This window comes from Prosopis cineraria, unplaced genomic scaffold, assembly GCF_029017545.1.
Source record: "Prosopis cineraria cultivar Desert tree isolate PC_DT_omini unplaced genomic scaffold, ASM2901754v1 PC4, whole genome shotgun sequence".
NCBI lineage: Eukaryota > Viridiplantae > Streptophyta > Magnoliopsida > Fabales > Fabaceae > Prosopis > Prosopis cineraria.
The window spans coordinates 1139617-1156495 of NW_026555335.1; the positions used below are offsets into that span (position 1 = coordinate 1139617).

Genomic DNA, 16879 nt, shown 5'->3' on the forward strand with positions numbered 1-16879 from the left:
AAGAAAGTTTAAAAATTTTATTTTAATAAATATAATATTAAAATTAAAGAAAGTTTCCAAACTAGCACTTTTTTTTTTGAAAAAATTTGTGAGTTAAAAATTTTAAATTTAAACTACAAATCAATTTATAAAAATTCTAAAAAATTTTAATATTAAATTAGAATATCTAAATTAAATCTTCATTATTCTGATAATAAAATAAATTTATTAATTTTTTATAATTTTTATTTCAATAAAAATAAATTAAACATTTAAATATAAACTATTCAGGTTAAAATTTAGAGGGTCGATATCCCATATCTCAACGGCATGACAAGGATGAGCACCAAAATTGCCCGAGTGGGTTGTGCTGGTGAGCTATGTAATGGGGGTTAATGGGCGATTTGGACCGTTGACGCAGTCTGGCTCATTTGGCAAGGAAGCACGGGCCAGTTAACGATTTGGGCTTTGGTTGGCAAAGACACATTGGGCCTTCATTCCCCATTGTTGTCTGTAATTGATAGTGCTCTATGCCCTTCACATCTCCACTCCTGAATTGAGGGGTCGTTGCTCGAACTTCGATGATGAATGCCTGTTTCTCAGTACGTGCTCCAACTTCAACGATCTTCCATGAGCCTCAACCCATCTCTCGCCAAGAAGCTTCTCGCTCAAATCTTGAAATCTTTACTTCACTCATGCGAGCCTTTGCCCAACACTCTCCTCGACGCCTACGGCAAATGTGGTATTGTTCAAAATGCCCTTAGACTGTTCGAAGAAATGCTTCACAAAGATTGTGTTTCCTGGTCAACGCTTCTGGGAAGACGATGTTGCAAAGTCATCATTGGTCGATATGTACGCCAAATGTGAGTTGCCTGATCTTGCACGTTCCGTGTTTGATTCAATTTCTTCATTAAATCCGGTTTCTTGGACTGCTATCATATCTGGGTATGCTCGCAATGGACGAAAATCAGATGCCATTGAACTGTTTCATAGAGTACCGCATACGAACTTGTTTACTTGGACATCTTTGATTTCTGGGTTGATACTGAGTGGGGGTGAAGTTGATAGCTTATGCTTCTTCATTGAAATGAGAAAAGATGGGATTGATATGGTAGACCAATTGGTTCTTTCAAGCGTCGTTGGTGCTTCTGCCAATTTAGCTGTTTTGGAGCTTGGAAAACAGATACATGGTCTGGTTATAACTCTTGGATATGAATCTTGTTTATTCATAACTCATAAGCAATGCGCTTATATCAAAAAACATGGGCTGCATTACTTAGTAGTTTTAAGTCCCATGGTAAAACCCAGATGGCAATTAGGATTGCTGATCATATATAAAAAACAAAACTAGAAGATCCCTCCACCCATATATTGCTGTCTAATATCAATGGGGAGCTGGTATGTGGGAAAATGTGTCGAAAGTGAGAAAGTCAATGGCAATGATGGAAGTTAAGAAGGAACCTGGTTAAGTTCCGTTGATCTGGGAAAGGAAAGCCATGTCATGTAAAACGGGAAGGGACGGAGGGGAACTGAGAACCATGTGTTTTATGCTGGAGAGACATGTCATCCAAATCCAATGACGGATGAGATTCTAGGTTTAATGAGAAAGATAGATGCAGAGACGAGGAGAAGAACTTATGTTCCTGATACTAGTTCTGTCTTACACGACATGGATCAGCAAGAGAAAGATAGACAGCTTTTCTGGCACAGTGAGAGGTAGCTGTGGCTTATGGGCTTCTCAAGGCTGTTCCTGGAATAATTATACGCATGGTGAAAAATCTTCGTGTTTGTGGACATTGTCATACTGTTTTGAAACTCATCAGCACTATTGCAAGGAGATATTTATGTTCGAGATGCCAAGAGATATCACCACTTTAATGCTGTTCTTGCCTCGTAGAGGAAGATAAGAAGGAGAGAAAATGAGAAGAAAAAAAATAAAGGAAAGAGAAAAATGAAGGGATATAATTTTCTCTCACTATATTTGACTAAACAAGAAAAAACAGGAAGAAGAAGAAAGCTATCAATTTTATATGAAAAATAATAACCTTATTATTTATAAAAATGTTTATATAATAAAATTTAACATTTTAACATATTATATATATAATAATAATAATATCTATTATATACTATCAACTGAACCAAAACATAATTAAAAAATATTTTATCCAGTTTAAAATTTTATTTATTAAAATATTAAATATATAATAATCTTAAAATTTGAAAATACAACCAAATATAAAATACTTAATTAAAAATTAACTTGAAAAATTAGAATTAGTATTTGTTTAATTAATCAAAAAATTAAATATACTTGCTTAATAAAAGTTCATTATCAAAATGTAATTACATTATAAATATCATGATAACAATGGAGGGAAGTAAGAGGTGGCAGTGAAAAAATTGATAAATTTGAAAATAAAATTTTTCTTTCCAAAATCCCTCCACTTTTAAAAAGAAAAGTTGAAAGTAAAAACATGTAGATTTAACATGTTATTTTTCTCTCACTTTTCTCTTTGTAACCAAGTAGAGATAAATATTATTTTTCCTTCACTTTTTCCTCCCACTTTTCTTTTCCCCTCACTTTCTCTTATGCCAAGCATAACATAAGGAAGGAAAATGTTCATGACATGACTTTTGGTGACTTCAAACGTCTGATCGAAAATCTTAGCAATAGAGGATAGGAAGAAACTGTTACAACGAGATATTATCAATCTGTAAACTAGAAGTTGAAAATCAAACATGAGAATTATATGTTTGCTAGATTTATATTATTTTTTAATTAAGTATCTTTTTTTATTTTCTTTGTCGCAACTTGTCTTATTTAAGAGTTATCTTTGAAATCTTTTGAGTTTATCAAATGACTTTTATCAACTTGTCAGCCCCCTCTTGCTTCCCTTCCTTCTCCTTCCTCTTCTCTATCTCTCCGCGGCTCCCAATTTTCTTCAATATGTCCCTTCTCTTTCTTACATTCCTCCTCAATTCTAATATTCATCTACAGTTTTAGATATGTCGACTAAACTGCATTAAGTCACTAATGTTTTAGAATGTGTTCTTTACAAGACATAAATTGCATCATATGGCATATCAAAGTTCAGCCATTCTAGCTTCTTAGAATATTTTCTACATGTGTTTGTAGAATGATTTTGACAGGCACATGATGCAATGTTAATCATGTCTGCCTGTTCTTGATTCAAATATTCCTTCCAGGATCTATATTTATCTACGTTCCTGATAGTTGCTTCAAAGTAATTGTAGAATCAGGATAAACCTTAATGCGGAAAGCAGCCTTTTTATTTTGTAGAAACTAGGAAGATGCACTAAAAAAAATATGGAGGGACAATATTTCCTTGTCTTTACAGAGAATACGGTCATAGCACTCCTGTGCCAGTATGAGACCATTATCAGTAGCTAGTTTACTTGTACATATCGTCTATTTGCTCCCTGTATTGAGCCACAACTTTCTCCCTTCGAACTTTCATGGTGGGAGTCATAAGGCCACTATCAATCTGTCAGCAAAGCCAAAAGATTAGCCGAATATATCACTTTTACGATTTAAATATCATTTAGTTGCTGCTATGAATTTCAAATCTAACCGTGAAAGGCTCATCTATAAGAAGGATAGGTCCAATTTGGAATGGAAATTTTGATGTCCTGCGTGGAAAGTAAGAAAGTAAGATAACGGAAGAATACCCTAACATTTGACATGTTACCTTTCATAGGAACAACTTTCTCACATAAAAAGTACCGAGAACATTCCAATAACTTGAGGGATAAATAGGACCGGCTATAATCAGTGACACTCCTAGATCAAATAGTCCAGTATAATAGCAAATTAATCAGCCTCTTCCACTCTCAACGTTCAAGTAAGCTAATTAGCGCACGAATAAATACCATACAGATAGATGAAATCTACAACATAATTTCCTTGCCATTCTGTACAACATGCAGAAGCAAAGTGAGTCTTACCAGGTCTTCAATTCTTTATATATCAAGCTGGTTACTTTTTCTTTGCTGACATCAGAACTGCTGGAATCTATAATGGACAAATTCCTTGCTGTTTTCACAACTTCTTCCTTGTTAGGAACGATCACAGCTCCCAGTCGTCGCTTATCCTTTTGTCACAGATACCAATCAATATGTAAAATTATTATATTGTATACAACATAAAATTTTAAGATAGGCACTTGATATGAATGGCTTGAGCTGGAAAAGTTGAGAGCCACTGATGGGAAAACTAAGTTCACCTGGCCAACCACAACAATATGTTGAATTAAGCTACTCCTCAGGGCAGCTTCTTCAAGTTCTACTGGCTCAACATTTTCTCCTTTTCATATCCAAACAAGTAGTTAGGGAGCTAAGGATTTGCCAATAAGGATTCATGAATGAAAAATAAACTCCAGAGCCACACATAATGGCCTAAAAAGCATTTGACAATGCTTCACTAGATTTAAACTAGAGAATGGTTTTTGATGACTTTTAAGCTTATTTCTAATAGCCTCACCTATTTTAGATAATCAAATATTTAAATCAAGAGAAGCTTTTAGAAAATCTACATATAGAAGTCTCCTGTGAAAAAGGTGCATGACTATAAGCTTTTACTTTCTGGACATAGGAAATACAAGCGCAAACAAATAGAAGGGTGGGTTTGAACAAGTTCAGTTACAAATGATAAGCTATTTTCTTACCGTGCATTATCTCACATTCACCAGTAGAATAGAATTAGACAGTACTCTGTGTGTGTGAGAGAAGGGGAGAGAATTTCTAGACTGCACAGACAAATTGGCTGCATTGTTATGAAACTTCTGTCATACCTGTTGACAGAACAATAGTGTCTTTTGCACGGCCTTCCACAACTATCACATCTCCAGAACGACGACTCCTTCCAATGGAGTGACGAGGAACTATCCAACCGATATCACCAGTATTCAACCAGCCATCCTTATCTATGACTTGATCCGTAGCTGAAGGATTCTAACACAACAATAAGATACGTAACTGTCACAACTTCATCCAGAAAAAGCCACATGATGTACATGTGAGCTTTCAAGTAGTGTTCCTGACTGCCCATTGAAAAGGTTGCTTTAATATTATATTAGATATGTTGCATCGAAAAACATCAGACCACATGCTTGGGAGCCTTTTTTAAGCCAATGCTCTAAATTTCAATTGTGGGAGATAATCCGGCAATATGACCAAATTCAAATGCAAGCAGGATAAAGTATACTAAAACGGCTAAAATACAAGAGCAGCGATGTTTATCTTTAATTTTTCTTTTTCTTTGCAAGGCAGAAATAAGTCAAAGTTAGGAACTTTCGGAAACATCATATGAAGATAAATTCAACAGCATCCCAACATCATCCAGCCAATAATAATGCACAGTCAACTTGATCATAGAAGCTAAATTTTTGCACACTAATGCCGCTACAAAGGTCAGAAATTTCTCTACAACAGAATAACATCTTGTAGAAACAGAAAATATGATGGAGACTTGGTAGTATGGGATATCAAGTCTCACATTGAATAGTATAAGATAGTCAATTGGGTATATAAATGGGTTGGTTCTCCCATTTCAATAGCTAGCTTTTAGAGTAGGGTTTTCCATCCTACTTAGGTACCTATCAATTGGTATCAGAGCCTCATTATTGGCGGTTCCGAAGAGAGCTACCCTTAGAGAATTATGACCAGAAAGAGATCGAGTTAAGTGCTGTTAAGTGCAGCCGTCGAGACATCAGCTTTCCATGGGGGGGGGGCTAATTGATGGAGATTTGGTCATGTGGGATACCAAGTTCCATATTGAGTAGTATGGGATGCTCAATGGGGTATATAGAGTTTGTTCTCCCATTTTAACAGCTAACTTTTAGGGTAGGGTTTTCCATCCCACTCAAATACCCATCAGAACATCAAAACAATCTTCACACACAAAGGAAAAGATACATTTTTGTCCCTTTTTTTTTTTGGTACACCACACTCCACATACCTTCACTCCCATATGTTGGAACATTTAAACAAACAGTGGCTCATTGCCACTCCAAAAGAAAGAAGAATACAAGAGAGAAGGGTAAGATATCTGACTAAAGGAAAGAAGGAAGACAAAAGAAAATACAGAAAGAAAAGGATCCATGAAACAGAAAAACTATCCAATCTCTTAGCAGATCTGATAGAGACCCCCCTTTGCAGGCAGCATGAGACGAACATCAAAGGGGCACAAAACACCCTTCAAAATGCTCTCCAGCGCAATATACTACAACATGACTAGGAAGAGAATTTTGGCCTCTTATTCCTAACAAACCTTCTGTATATTGTGAAGGGAAACTACTCCAAGGTCAAAGGGCGCATCCAATTATATACTTACAAGAGACACACAGTCCCTCCACCCCCCTCTCTATTTCACACACAAATGATAAAGATACATACATAGAATAAAATCATAAATATTTAAGCAAAGTAGATTACCTTATAGTATCCTTTCATCACTTGTGAGCCTCTAACTTTTAATATGCCCTTTGAACCAGGTGGAAGAACTTCACCGGTTTCAGAATCTACAACTTTGAATTCTGTATGTTGAATGGGATGCCCAACGGATCCAATAACCTTCACAAGATTGCATCTGTAAAATTTTCTGTGACAAGAACCACTCTTTGCAGGATTAAATATTATAAAAAAAATACAACCTGATTAAAAAAATATGCAATTAATTTCCAATTTCCAGAGCAAGTAATGGAAAATGACTTTTTCAATGCTATCAACAGTTTAGTTGGGGTAATATTTATAAGACAAAAAGTAAAGCCCAGCAATAGGCAGCTATTGCAATTTAACAATATAATGTTACAATATGTCTCTGCAATTCTGTAGTTGTCAACATATTTTTAAGGGATAAATGGTAATTAGGGGGTTCAGCAATTCAATCCTGATGATGAACGATCATTTTTCCCAGAAGCAAGGTTAACTTATCGATACCAAGTACCTACAGGCAGAACTTCCATTAAAAAACGTAAGGATGACAAAATTGAAGTGCAAACTGTCATAGTTTTACAACGCTAGAAAAGACTAATTGTAATGTCAGTCTTGATTTGTACTGTATTACATATTTTTATCAGAGACTACAAGAAGGGAATAAAATTACTTATGGATGTGAAAATGTTAAAAAAAAAAAACGTGATTTATAGTTTGAAAGCTTCTTTTAAGTACATTATTAAAATTGGAGTGCAAAGCATGTACTTGAGATAAACGATACACAGCATATTGTTATGCAGTTGGTCAGTTCCTTACATTACATCCAGGTTGCCGAGCAGCAATAACAGGTGAAGTCTCTGTTAAACCATATCCATTCTGCACTTTCACACCAATTGCCTGCATAACATCAAGTAAAAACATATGAGAAATGGATGCATAAAAGAATCAACATTACCAAGTTCTACGTGGTCAGTATCAAACCTCAAAAAATTTATCAACATGCATGGGCAAACTACCACCACCACTGACTCCAGCCTGCATATCATCATAAAGTTTTCCTGGTCATGAACAAAAGTGATCCATTTCCAAATCATGGATAATGACATGTTATGGCACGCAGCTTAGATGAACACAGAAAGAAACAGAAACATGTATTTTTCTTGGTTAATTCTCAAGTTTCTTTCAATCCTCAAAAAAATAGGATCCTCCTAAATGCAAGAGAAGCCATGCACGGAAAATAATATCAATAGCATCTTACAATCTAGAGACAGCATGTCACTCCACCAAAATTAAGTACCAATGACAGGGAAGTTTGATAGAAGTTTAAAAGACAAACAATCAACTAAAAGGATATATATAGTTTTATTTACAAAATATATAAGAAGAGACCTTTGTTATCCCAATAGCTGAATGGATTTTACTGTAGACAAGTTTCTTTGCCAGCAAATGAACTGGAAATAATAATATGGCAATAATTCTTGCCCATAACCAATCCAATATTGAATAGACATAGGAAGGCTGATTCTGATTCTTTGTTAGGCATTTCCCCTACAAATAAAACTGAAATTTGTTAAAAGCAATATCATTGGCCAAAATCACTAAAAACTTGTGGACAAAAAAATGAAGAAATTTGCTGTCAATAAAATTAGAAACAACATTCACATGTTTGTATAAGGTGGAGAAGAAAGAAGCGATGCTAGATATAAAACTTAAAAGTTTTTGTCATATATACTTGTCTACCACATGTTCGATTATTGAATGTGGTCCATCATGCACTAGTTAATCAGTTGAGGATGGTATCAATCAAGCCTACAGTCATATTCATTGAGATCGAGTTCAGCTAGATCACCATTAACTGAAACTTAAGGTCTACATGAACTTGAAAATGCTACAATTACAAGAAGCTTAAATTAAAGGAATTTTTTTCAAAAAAGTGCAAATACAAGTTCAATTTTTTTATTATAATTTTATTCACAAGTTTATGAAGAAGACAAAGTTTAGGAAGTCCTAATTGACTCATGGCACAGCCTCAAAAGGAAAGAGATATACTGTAACTTCTAAGCCAAGATATAGAACTAAGCATGGATAAGCCCCCCCAAAAAAAAAAATCAATGGAGCTTCTAAATCAATGATTGAATACTAAACTGGAAGGAAGCAGAGAAGAAAATTCCCTGCAAATATGCAAACAATTTGGTTCAGTACTCTAGGATGGTAGATAAACTCATAAGAGCAGCATGTAGCTAGAAACATTGATCCTTATGGACTTGATGGAAACAAAGTTGGTGATACATTGATAGCTTTCATCCAAAATATACAATGAATTAGTAAGGCTAACAATAAGATCGTTGAAAGAAGTTCACGGATCATGCTCAAACTTCAGAAACTATTAAAGAATGCACCACAAACAGACCTCATATATCCTCTTACACTCCATGTATGTTAAGCTGACCCTTATGAAAGTCAGTGCAACAAGCTTTCTCAAAAGAGAACTCGTAGATATCTGCTTCTGGATCCCACTATAGAAGATACAAGAAAAATCAATAACATTGAAACCCATAATCTTCCTAAAAGAAATCCAAGACATGATTCAGTTGATCAGGATTCTTGCATCATCATAAACACAGATATCTTCATAATGCTAAAGTATTTTAGCTTTGAAGTTTTAACACGGTAAAATTAAGTATCACATGTCAAAATGCAGCTTGGAGTTTATTGGCCTCACCTTCATGAAGAAATCCACCACATTTTCAAATAATTTAAAAGAAAACATCCTCAAAATGCCATGAAGTATAATGAATTACAAGAAAAGTTGACTTAAAATCTCATACAATTTTTTTTATTATTTTCTACAACAAAAAACCATAAATGGTACACTCCAAGTCAGATGATATCAGCAAGACAAATTCAATTATACATGAAACGGTTACAGCATAACAATCATAAATGGTCACAAAGAACTGTAAATCCTTGACATTTTGGTAAAAGAATTAAAAACTTTCATAATAGGAAGAGAAGCAGGATGTTCTGCTTTGGCATGTGAATCACCTCAAGTGATTTATAGTCTATAAAAGAATATACTGAGACAGATGAGGAATATTGAGTAGAAGCCTACACAGATTGTTCAGGCAAAATACACCATGTTTCGCTTGGAAAACAATTTTTTACTTTTTGTAGGGCAACATCAATACAATTTATAAACTTTGTTACATGCAAGGCACTACCATTGACACAACTCCTCGAAAATGATTTTACCTGTATAATGTTTCATAAACTAAAGGAACAGAAATCAAGTAATGTGGTTGATAATGTTCCAAATCAACCTGGGGAAAAAAAAGATATTAATACATTCATTGTCCTTTATCACAAATAATAAACTAAGTAACTAATCCACATAATGCTCAAAAGAAAATTATGTTAAAGAAACGACCTTTACATTTCTCTCATTTTCTTCTTAAAGTCATATTAGAGGTGCATAGAAAGCCACTTTTCACATTCATAAAACATATTAAAGTAAAAGTACCTTTAGGTTTCTCACAGTTGAGTATACTTGCTCAATTCCATGTGAGAAAATGAAATACTCACAAGCCCTTTCATATGCATGCCAAGGTGGCAGCATACTTAGAAATCTATCCCCAGGTTCAGCAGGTACAATATCCCATAAGTTTTTAATCTAGAAATCAATTTACGCATGATAGTGTCAATAATATACTAAAACAAAGGAAATATTTTTAAACTGAAAATTTCAACTCGTAAAGGTTCTCATTCAAAAGGGAATAAAAAAATAGAATGGAAAAGTAAGCCAATAGGCCATGGGTTTCTAAGCCAAACAAAGAAGAGGTGAGTCAGATGATGAAGCACTGTGGTTAGTGGGTTACTCATCCAAAGAACCCCCCAAAAAGGAGGGGGACAAGAAGAAGAGCTTCTACAAAGATATTACAGCTTGGAAGAATTGAATTTCCAGAAGAAGTTTACAAGAAGAGGAGGAGGAGGCAAGGAATAAATCCTTAAGAGAGAAAACATAAGGGCCTTTCCAATATTTTTAATTTTTAATTTTTTATATAATTTCAGGTTTAGTGTAGTGGAATTATACAGCTACAAGCAATAATATGCTCTAAGCAATTTATTGTGCAGAAACTTTTCTACAAAATGGAGCTTACAAGAAAGGAACATTCACATCTTCCCCCTAATGCACTGTGTCTTCCATTTTTCTACTTCTACGACCAATGGGCACATGTTCCTCCTTCACCCAGATGCTTGTTATATTTAGAGTGATCTTGTTGCAGATTTTGGTGAATATTGCTTTTTCCTAGCAACCTTTTCTTACATGATGTCTTGCAACTCTAAAACAACCATTTCTTCTCCTGTTAGAGGATTTGAGAACAGCAAAGAAGGAAGGTTGCTACAATATTTTCCTTGATTGGGATAACCGGTGCTGTTTATCAGAGAAAATCTTAATTTCAAGACAAATATCAGTTGCAACCACTGACAGGACAGAACTACCCCTTAAGTTTCCTAGAAAATGCACCCTAAGTGCTTGGATACATCTGCTTTGTAATGAGTAATGACCAGAGGAGAAAAATCAATATTGGTAAATTGGACTTTTGGCGTTGCTTATTGGGTACTCTGCTGCTAAAGAGGGCTACAAATCCACCAACAACAAAAATGCTTCCCAGTACAAATGCAACTTTTCATGAGTAAGAAGAGATTTTTCTTTCAACCCAGCCATCTCTTCAATGATGTAAGGCATAAAAGGGCTAACATTTTTCAAGTGAGGGGAAGAATACGGTACACAAGGGTAGAAGGACAGACAAGTTGGCAAGGTTTATTATTTGTTCATGTACCAGCCAAGAAGTAAATTGTTCTTAGGCAAACACTACCTAGTAATTGTAATGAGTCATTCTCAGATTCAGTCCTTGATCCATCACAGCTAGCATCACTGCCTTGTAGCCCCCTTTCTTTACCTTATTGTTCTATCCTTATTATGATGTTATTGATCTTCCCATTGCTATCATGAAGGGTGTAAATAATTGTTCAAAGCATCCCATTTTTTATTTTGCCTCATGAATGATTGTCCCACGAGAAGTAACAATCATAATTTAAAATGATAGGACAGAGTAGTGAATACAACCCAATTTAAAGTACCACTGCTAAAATAAACTAGATAGAAGATTAACTAACAAACCTGATGCAGAAGATTCCTATGAGTAAGCATAACACCTTTTGCATTTCCAGTAGTTCCACTTGTGTATAAAAGAGCAGCGACGTCATCAGAATTGATTGCTTCATACACATAGTGTTGCTCTGCAATCAGAATAGAATGTTAGGAACTTACACAGTCTTCACTTTTCATTTTGATGACAGACGATAAAACTAACATTGAGCACAATTATGTCAATATTGACTCACAAAATCATTTTTCTTTTGCCCAGATTTCATAAATAATTTAACACATCATCAATGAGGGAAGGACCCACACGCTACTAAATCCCTAATGCCACTGACTAATACTTTCCCAATAAGGAAATTTCCAAGGTTTGGAGTATTCTAACAAGGCAGTATACTAAACTGTAAACATATAAATCTGTGCTCAAGGATGATAGACAGTAGACTCACTAGACTCACGAGATTCTAACAAGGCCTTGCGACTCTGCTGCCCCAAATCCATGACTTCCACGAAATTAAAGACAGGAAGCTCCTTGCTCCTGTCACCGAGTAATTGTGATTTTTCTCCCCAAAGTAGAATCAGAAATCTCATGGAAGTCTTAGAATAGAATGTCTCTGCCATCCGATTAAACATTTCAGGATTGTCCACAGCAAGTGCAACACTGGGTAATAATAGCAAAACTTATGAGTGTTCAAGAATAAAAATTGGCCATTCAAGTATATGAAGTAACAATATTCATCTTTTTGCACATCAAGGCTGCACCAAATCATGAATTTGCAAGTTTACAACAGATATACGTTCACATGAAAATACTGATCAAACCTTTCAGAGTGATTGTATATTTGCAATAGTTCTTCAACTGATGATCTTGAACCCCTTGATACATTGATTGCCCCACTTGCCATCATACCTAGACTAAATATAGCATGGATGTGATGTATAATTATGGAGAAAGACACACAAACAGGTATATGTGCATGGGCAAGAGTCAGTATTTGGAATATGAGCTTTCTGATAAGAAAGGAAGAGACCTGAGCATATTATATAGATAGGAACAATGTCAACTATGCCTCTTTTTCATCACAAGGAAGAAAAATAAAAGGGAATGTTACTTAAATAATACTCATCCTAGGAAACAGGTTAAACTTATCATCTAAGCAACATGGTAGCCTCTTTTCATCATCTGTATATTAATTAAGCTCCTTCCATGGAGTCTTAGACCCTGCACCAACCCCTCCCCCCCCCCCCCAAAAAAAAAAGAAAGTGGAGGGAATCAGAGAATTGATAACATCTAAGCACTTGGTAACTTCATTGACAGAAAAAACGGTAGCTTCTACAGTTTCTAATAACTTTTATTCAGTAGTAAATTGGAAACTTTGAAAACTCTTTTTCAAAGCAACTATTATGTTTTTAAACAATTACTACACGTTTTATTCAAGTTTCTTGTCTTTGAAAACTGACAAAATTTGCATTGCATAACATCTGTACAAGTTACAATTTCGTGAAATAAATATACTGACTGTGGATTGATCTTAACTATTTATGCAGTAAAAGTCATGGAGATCATGATGACGCACACCTTGATCTGCTACAAGCCACCTACAAGAATTATCAGCAAAAAGTGCAACCTTCTCATCTGGTCTAAGTCCAATTACTCTCAAGCCTTCAGCAAAATCCAAAATTGACTGCTCCAACTGAAATTTCCGTGTGAAAGAAAACATAAGATATAAACAAATTAATAAGGCAATTTATCTTTGATAAGCATTGATTAAAGCAGATATCCATTATATGTTAAACTATTAGGTTTTAGAACCTTAACAAATATCAGAAGCGGACACCATTATAGAAGTCCTACTTCCTGATTGGGGCATGTAGATATAAGATTAAAAAATAAAAATAATAATAATAATAATAATAATAATAATAATAATAATAATAATAATAAATGCTAATCGAGTACCATTTAACACTTTCCCGACATAATTAGAAACCCATTTAGATGAGAGGTAAGAGAAGCAAATCAAATCAGAAGAGTTTGAAGTGCTTGTTGGACTAATAAATGGATTTTTCATCCTATTCATTCATACAATATCCAGTAATCAGTCTCCATAAACAGAATTTCCACTCACAGGTCATTGGTTGAACTTAATGATCATTTTTTTTCAAAACTTCATAATAGGAATCAACTAATCACTATCAAACTGTAGAGACTGCATTAAAACATATTGCATTCCATCACTTGTTGGGTGAAATTTGTCCCAGAAAAAAAAAAACAAACGAAAAGAGATTAACACCAATAAACGAATCAAAAGACCTGCTTATATGTGATAGTTGAAGGTGGATCATGATATGGGTCCACCAAGGCTACTCGATCCCCATACTTCTCTGCTGAAGATCTCCAAATGTCAGGAACAGCTTTCCACTCATCTGGGGCCTGAGCACCCTCACCAGAAAGTAACAAACTTTCAAGAAAAGGAGAACACTTTCTTATCTGTTTTTTCTCCGTCTGCACGCAAAAGTGTTATAACAATATTAACGTTGCAATTTGATACTCTTTAGGCATACTTTGCATGTCAACATTTCAGTCATGATTGTCATGGTTGCTTGGCATGAAGAAATTGACATTAGGAACCATTCCTTTTACTATTTTGTCTTGAAAATTGTGATTGACAGATTATGAAGCTGCGAAGATTATTCATCAAAACATGGTCCGAGCCAATTTCTAAATGTTAACTTTCCCTAGGTTTATTTTTTGGTCCTAATAAATGAAATCATGAGACCTTTCAAACATACCCACCTAATTTCATTCACTTATGCTCGGATGTTTCCTTCACAACGTTCTTCTCCATGTTTCAAAAATACACGTTACTTTACGGCAATTTGACCCACGACAATGACAATAACAAGTTTTATCTCATAGTGAGGTTGGATAAATAGATCACATGATGCCATTGGGCTCTATTAACAACTAAAATTTAACCAAGGACACCTCAACTTGACCAACATCAGAAAATTTAAAATCATGCAGCCAAAAGATCCCCGCCCCCGGGGGGCTTTGATAGCATGAGAATTTCAGTTTCCTCTTTAGCTTCCAAGGCCATTCGTGCTTTATGGTCATTGTGTTGAAGAGGCTCTTCCAGGCAGAATTTTGAGGGCGTGAAGCAAAATCGGATTGTTAGTCAAAGATAATGCTCTTTTCTTTTTGTAATGATGAGGTAAGGCATACTCGATTTTTGTTGTAAAGAAGAAACAAATTGTGAAAAAAAGTTGGCTGCCGCGTACGAGCATTATTGAACCCACTGGACAGCTGGCCTCAATCCGAGGTTGTGAAGTTTCAGACATCGTCACTATGCATTTCATTCTTCCACATATTAGTCGTTTTTTAAGACACCTTGCTTGTGCCTTGAGAGTTTAAAACGCTATCTTGTTGGTTGAAATATTCCCTTTCTCACACACACACACACACACACACTCTCTCTCTAATTAATTTCAAATGAGGCCAGACAACTACACGAACAAATTAACTATCCGTCATGTTCAACAGGAAACGCTACAGAAGAGATAATGACAAGTTTAACAACGGTAGAGCAAAATCCGAAATCCATGCCTTATATCCAGTCGGGGACAACTTCGCAAGACGCACAGACAATGTCTCTTCTCTTGCAATAGAACCCTCAGATTGGGTTCAAAAGAGCTTAATGAGACATAACTCAAAACCACAAAAAAAAAAAATTGAAGCGAAACTTGTCGACGCAAGAGGGCGGCGAAGAAAAGAATTACTTGGAATTGGCAAAACACACGTAGACGATGAGGTCGGTCACCCCCAGCATTCAGGCGAGAAACTTTGATTCCGCCGAATTTGAAGCGAGCCAAGGACAAGAGAAAGGCATGCCCAGGATCAGAAAAAGTCCAACAGTAGTTGTAGCTAATGGGAATAGTAGCCATCAGGTTAGCAGAAGCAGAAGAAGAAAGCCAAGGGAGCTGGTTCATGAAAATTTAATTCATGAGAACGCAAGAGAGATAGAAGTGGGAGTGCCAACTTCCAAGAACGACGGTTAATAATAGAGAAGGGGAGAGAGGGAGAGAGAGAGAGAGAGAGTCAGATGGAAGAGGCAGCGAGGGACATGCGTGGGCCTGTCAAGTAGCTGTGACACGTTGTCAAAGCCGGAGGACTCGGGGGGAGGAGGATCTCGAAATTGTCGATCCATCCGCTGACTTATTGTGTGTTTGATTTTTAATTATAAAAATTTACTTGTTTAAAATTTATTTAATAAAAATTAATTATTATAATAAAAATTATATCCAGATATATTTTTTAAAAATTTAATTTAATAAATTAAAAATTGTTTAAATTATGATGATGAAATATATTTTTTAATGTATAATTATTAAAAAATATTAATTTATAATATTTTATAATTTTTATTATATAAATGTAATATATTTAAAATGTTTAAAAAATATAATAAAAGATTTAAATTTCCTAAAATTTAATCTGTTGAATAATAAAAAATAAAAAGTTTGATATATTAAAAAAATTATATAATAAATAGTTCAATATATATAAATATTGATAATTAACATTGTTGATATATTAATTAATAACAGTATAAAATATAAAATTTGATACACTAGACAAACATTATATAAATGGATGAATATAAATTAATGCTAAAAATTAATAAGATCAATTATTCAATTTATAATACTAAAAGATTGATCTCTAATAATAATTATTATTCAAATGATAATTATATTTTTAATAAATTAATAATATATTTTAAATAAAAGAATAATCTAACAAAGAAATAGTATGGTTAAGTAATATCTCACTTTTTAAATCTACATTTCAAATCCTATCTCAAGTTACTGTTGTAAATTCACATCAAATTATTTTAGAAAGTATTTTGTAAAAGTATATTTTCTCAATTATTTAATATTCAAATAACTTTTTATGAAAATCCTTTTCAAATGTGAAATGTGGTATACCCAACAACGAGCAATGGTGTGGACGCAATCATGCACGTATACAGAGCATGCTACGTGGAAACCATATTCAATTCTATTTCATTTTCTAATTGTTTGCCTTCTTTATCTGGAAACCATGCACAGGTGAAATACGGATAATGAGGATGGCGCGGACGTTTAAAAGGCAACGAGTGAAGTCGTCGGTGCCCAAAATAACCGGGAACGGCGTCACAAAGCCGAAGCAGATATGCAAGCTCCTGAGCCTGTAATTGAATGCAGCAATGATATCTTTATCTTCATAATGCGTAGCAT

General features: G+C 34.6%; 1 protein-coding gene and 1 pseudogene across 5 annotated transcripts; one reads left to right on the top strand and one right to left on the bottom strand.

Annotated features, from left to right (window-relative positions):
• The first annotated feature begins 297 nt into the window (after positions 1–297).
• LOC129308300 (pentatricopeptide repeat-containing protein At4g14050, mitochondrial-like) lies at positions 298–1876 on the top strand (annotated as a pseudogene).
• A 1369-nt stretch (positions 1877–3245) lies between these two features.
• On the bottom strand, positions 3246–15708 carry LOC129308549 (probable acyl-activating enzyme 16, chloroplastic). Of its 5 annotated transcripts, none has more exons than XM_054949717.1 (18): positions 15380–15707; positions 13914–14105; positions 13137–13293; positions 12422–12509; positions 12058–12260; positions 11618–11736; positions 9956–10105; positions 9688–9755; positions 8846–8951; positions 7825–7983; positions 7417–7470; positions 7252–7332; positions 6436–6573; positions 4794–4953; positions 4227–4306; positions 3949–4094; positions 3576–3633; positions 3246–3488 (listed from the first exon to the last, which is right to left on the bottom strand). In XM_054949717.1, exons 1-18 carry the CDS (start codon positions 15587–15589, stop codon positions 3396–3398), a joined length of 2262 nt encoding a protein of 753 aa, XP_054805692.1. In that variant the 5' UTR covers positions 15590–15707; the 3' UTR covers positions 3246–3395. The 5 variants fall into 5 exon arrangements, with proteins under 5 accessions (XP_054805692.1, XP_054805691.1, XP_054805693.1 ...); XM_054949716.1 differs by having other exon boundaries at positions 12049–12260; positions 15380–15706; XM_054949718.1 differs by having other exon boundaries at positions 12049–12260; positions 13179–13293; positions 15380–15705.
• Positions 15709–16879: the final 1171 nt, after the last annotated feature.

Bases quoted from the DNA above. Each gene is read 5' to 3' on its own strand.
- LOC129308549 (XM_054949716.1), bottom strand. From the start codon at position 15,589: ATGAACCAGCTCCCTTGGCTTTCTTCTTCTGCTTCTGCTAACCTGATG. The intron at 10,106-11,617 runs GTTTGTTAGTTA...ATTGATTTCTAG, and splicing joins ATAGGAATCTTCTGCATCAG to ATTAAAAACTTATGGGATAT. The intron at 4,954-6,435 runs GTAATCTACTTT...TTGTTGTGTTAG, and splicing joins TGATGAAAGGATACTATAAG to AATCCTTCAGCTACGGATCA.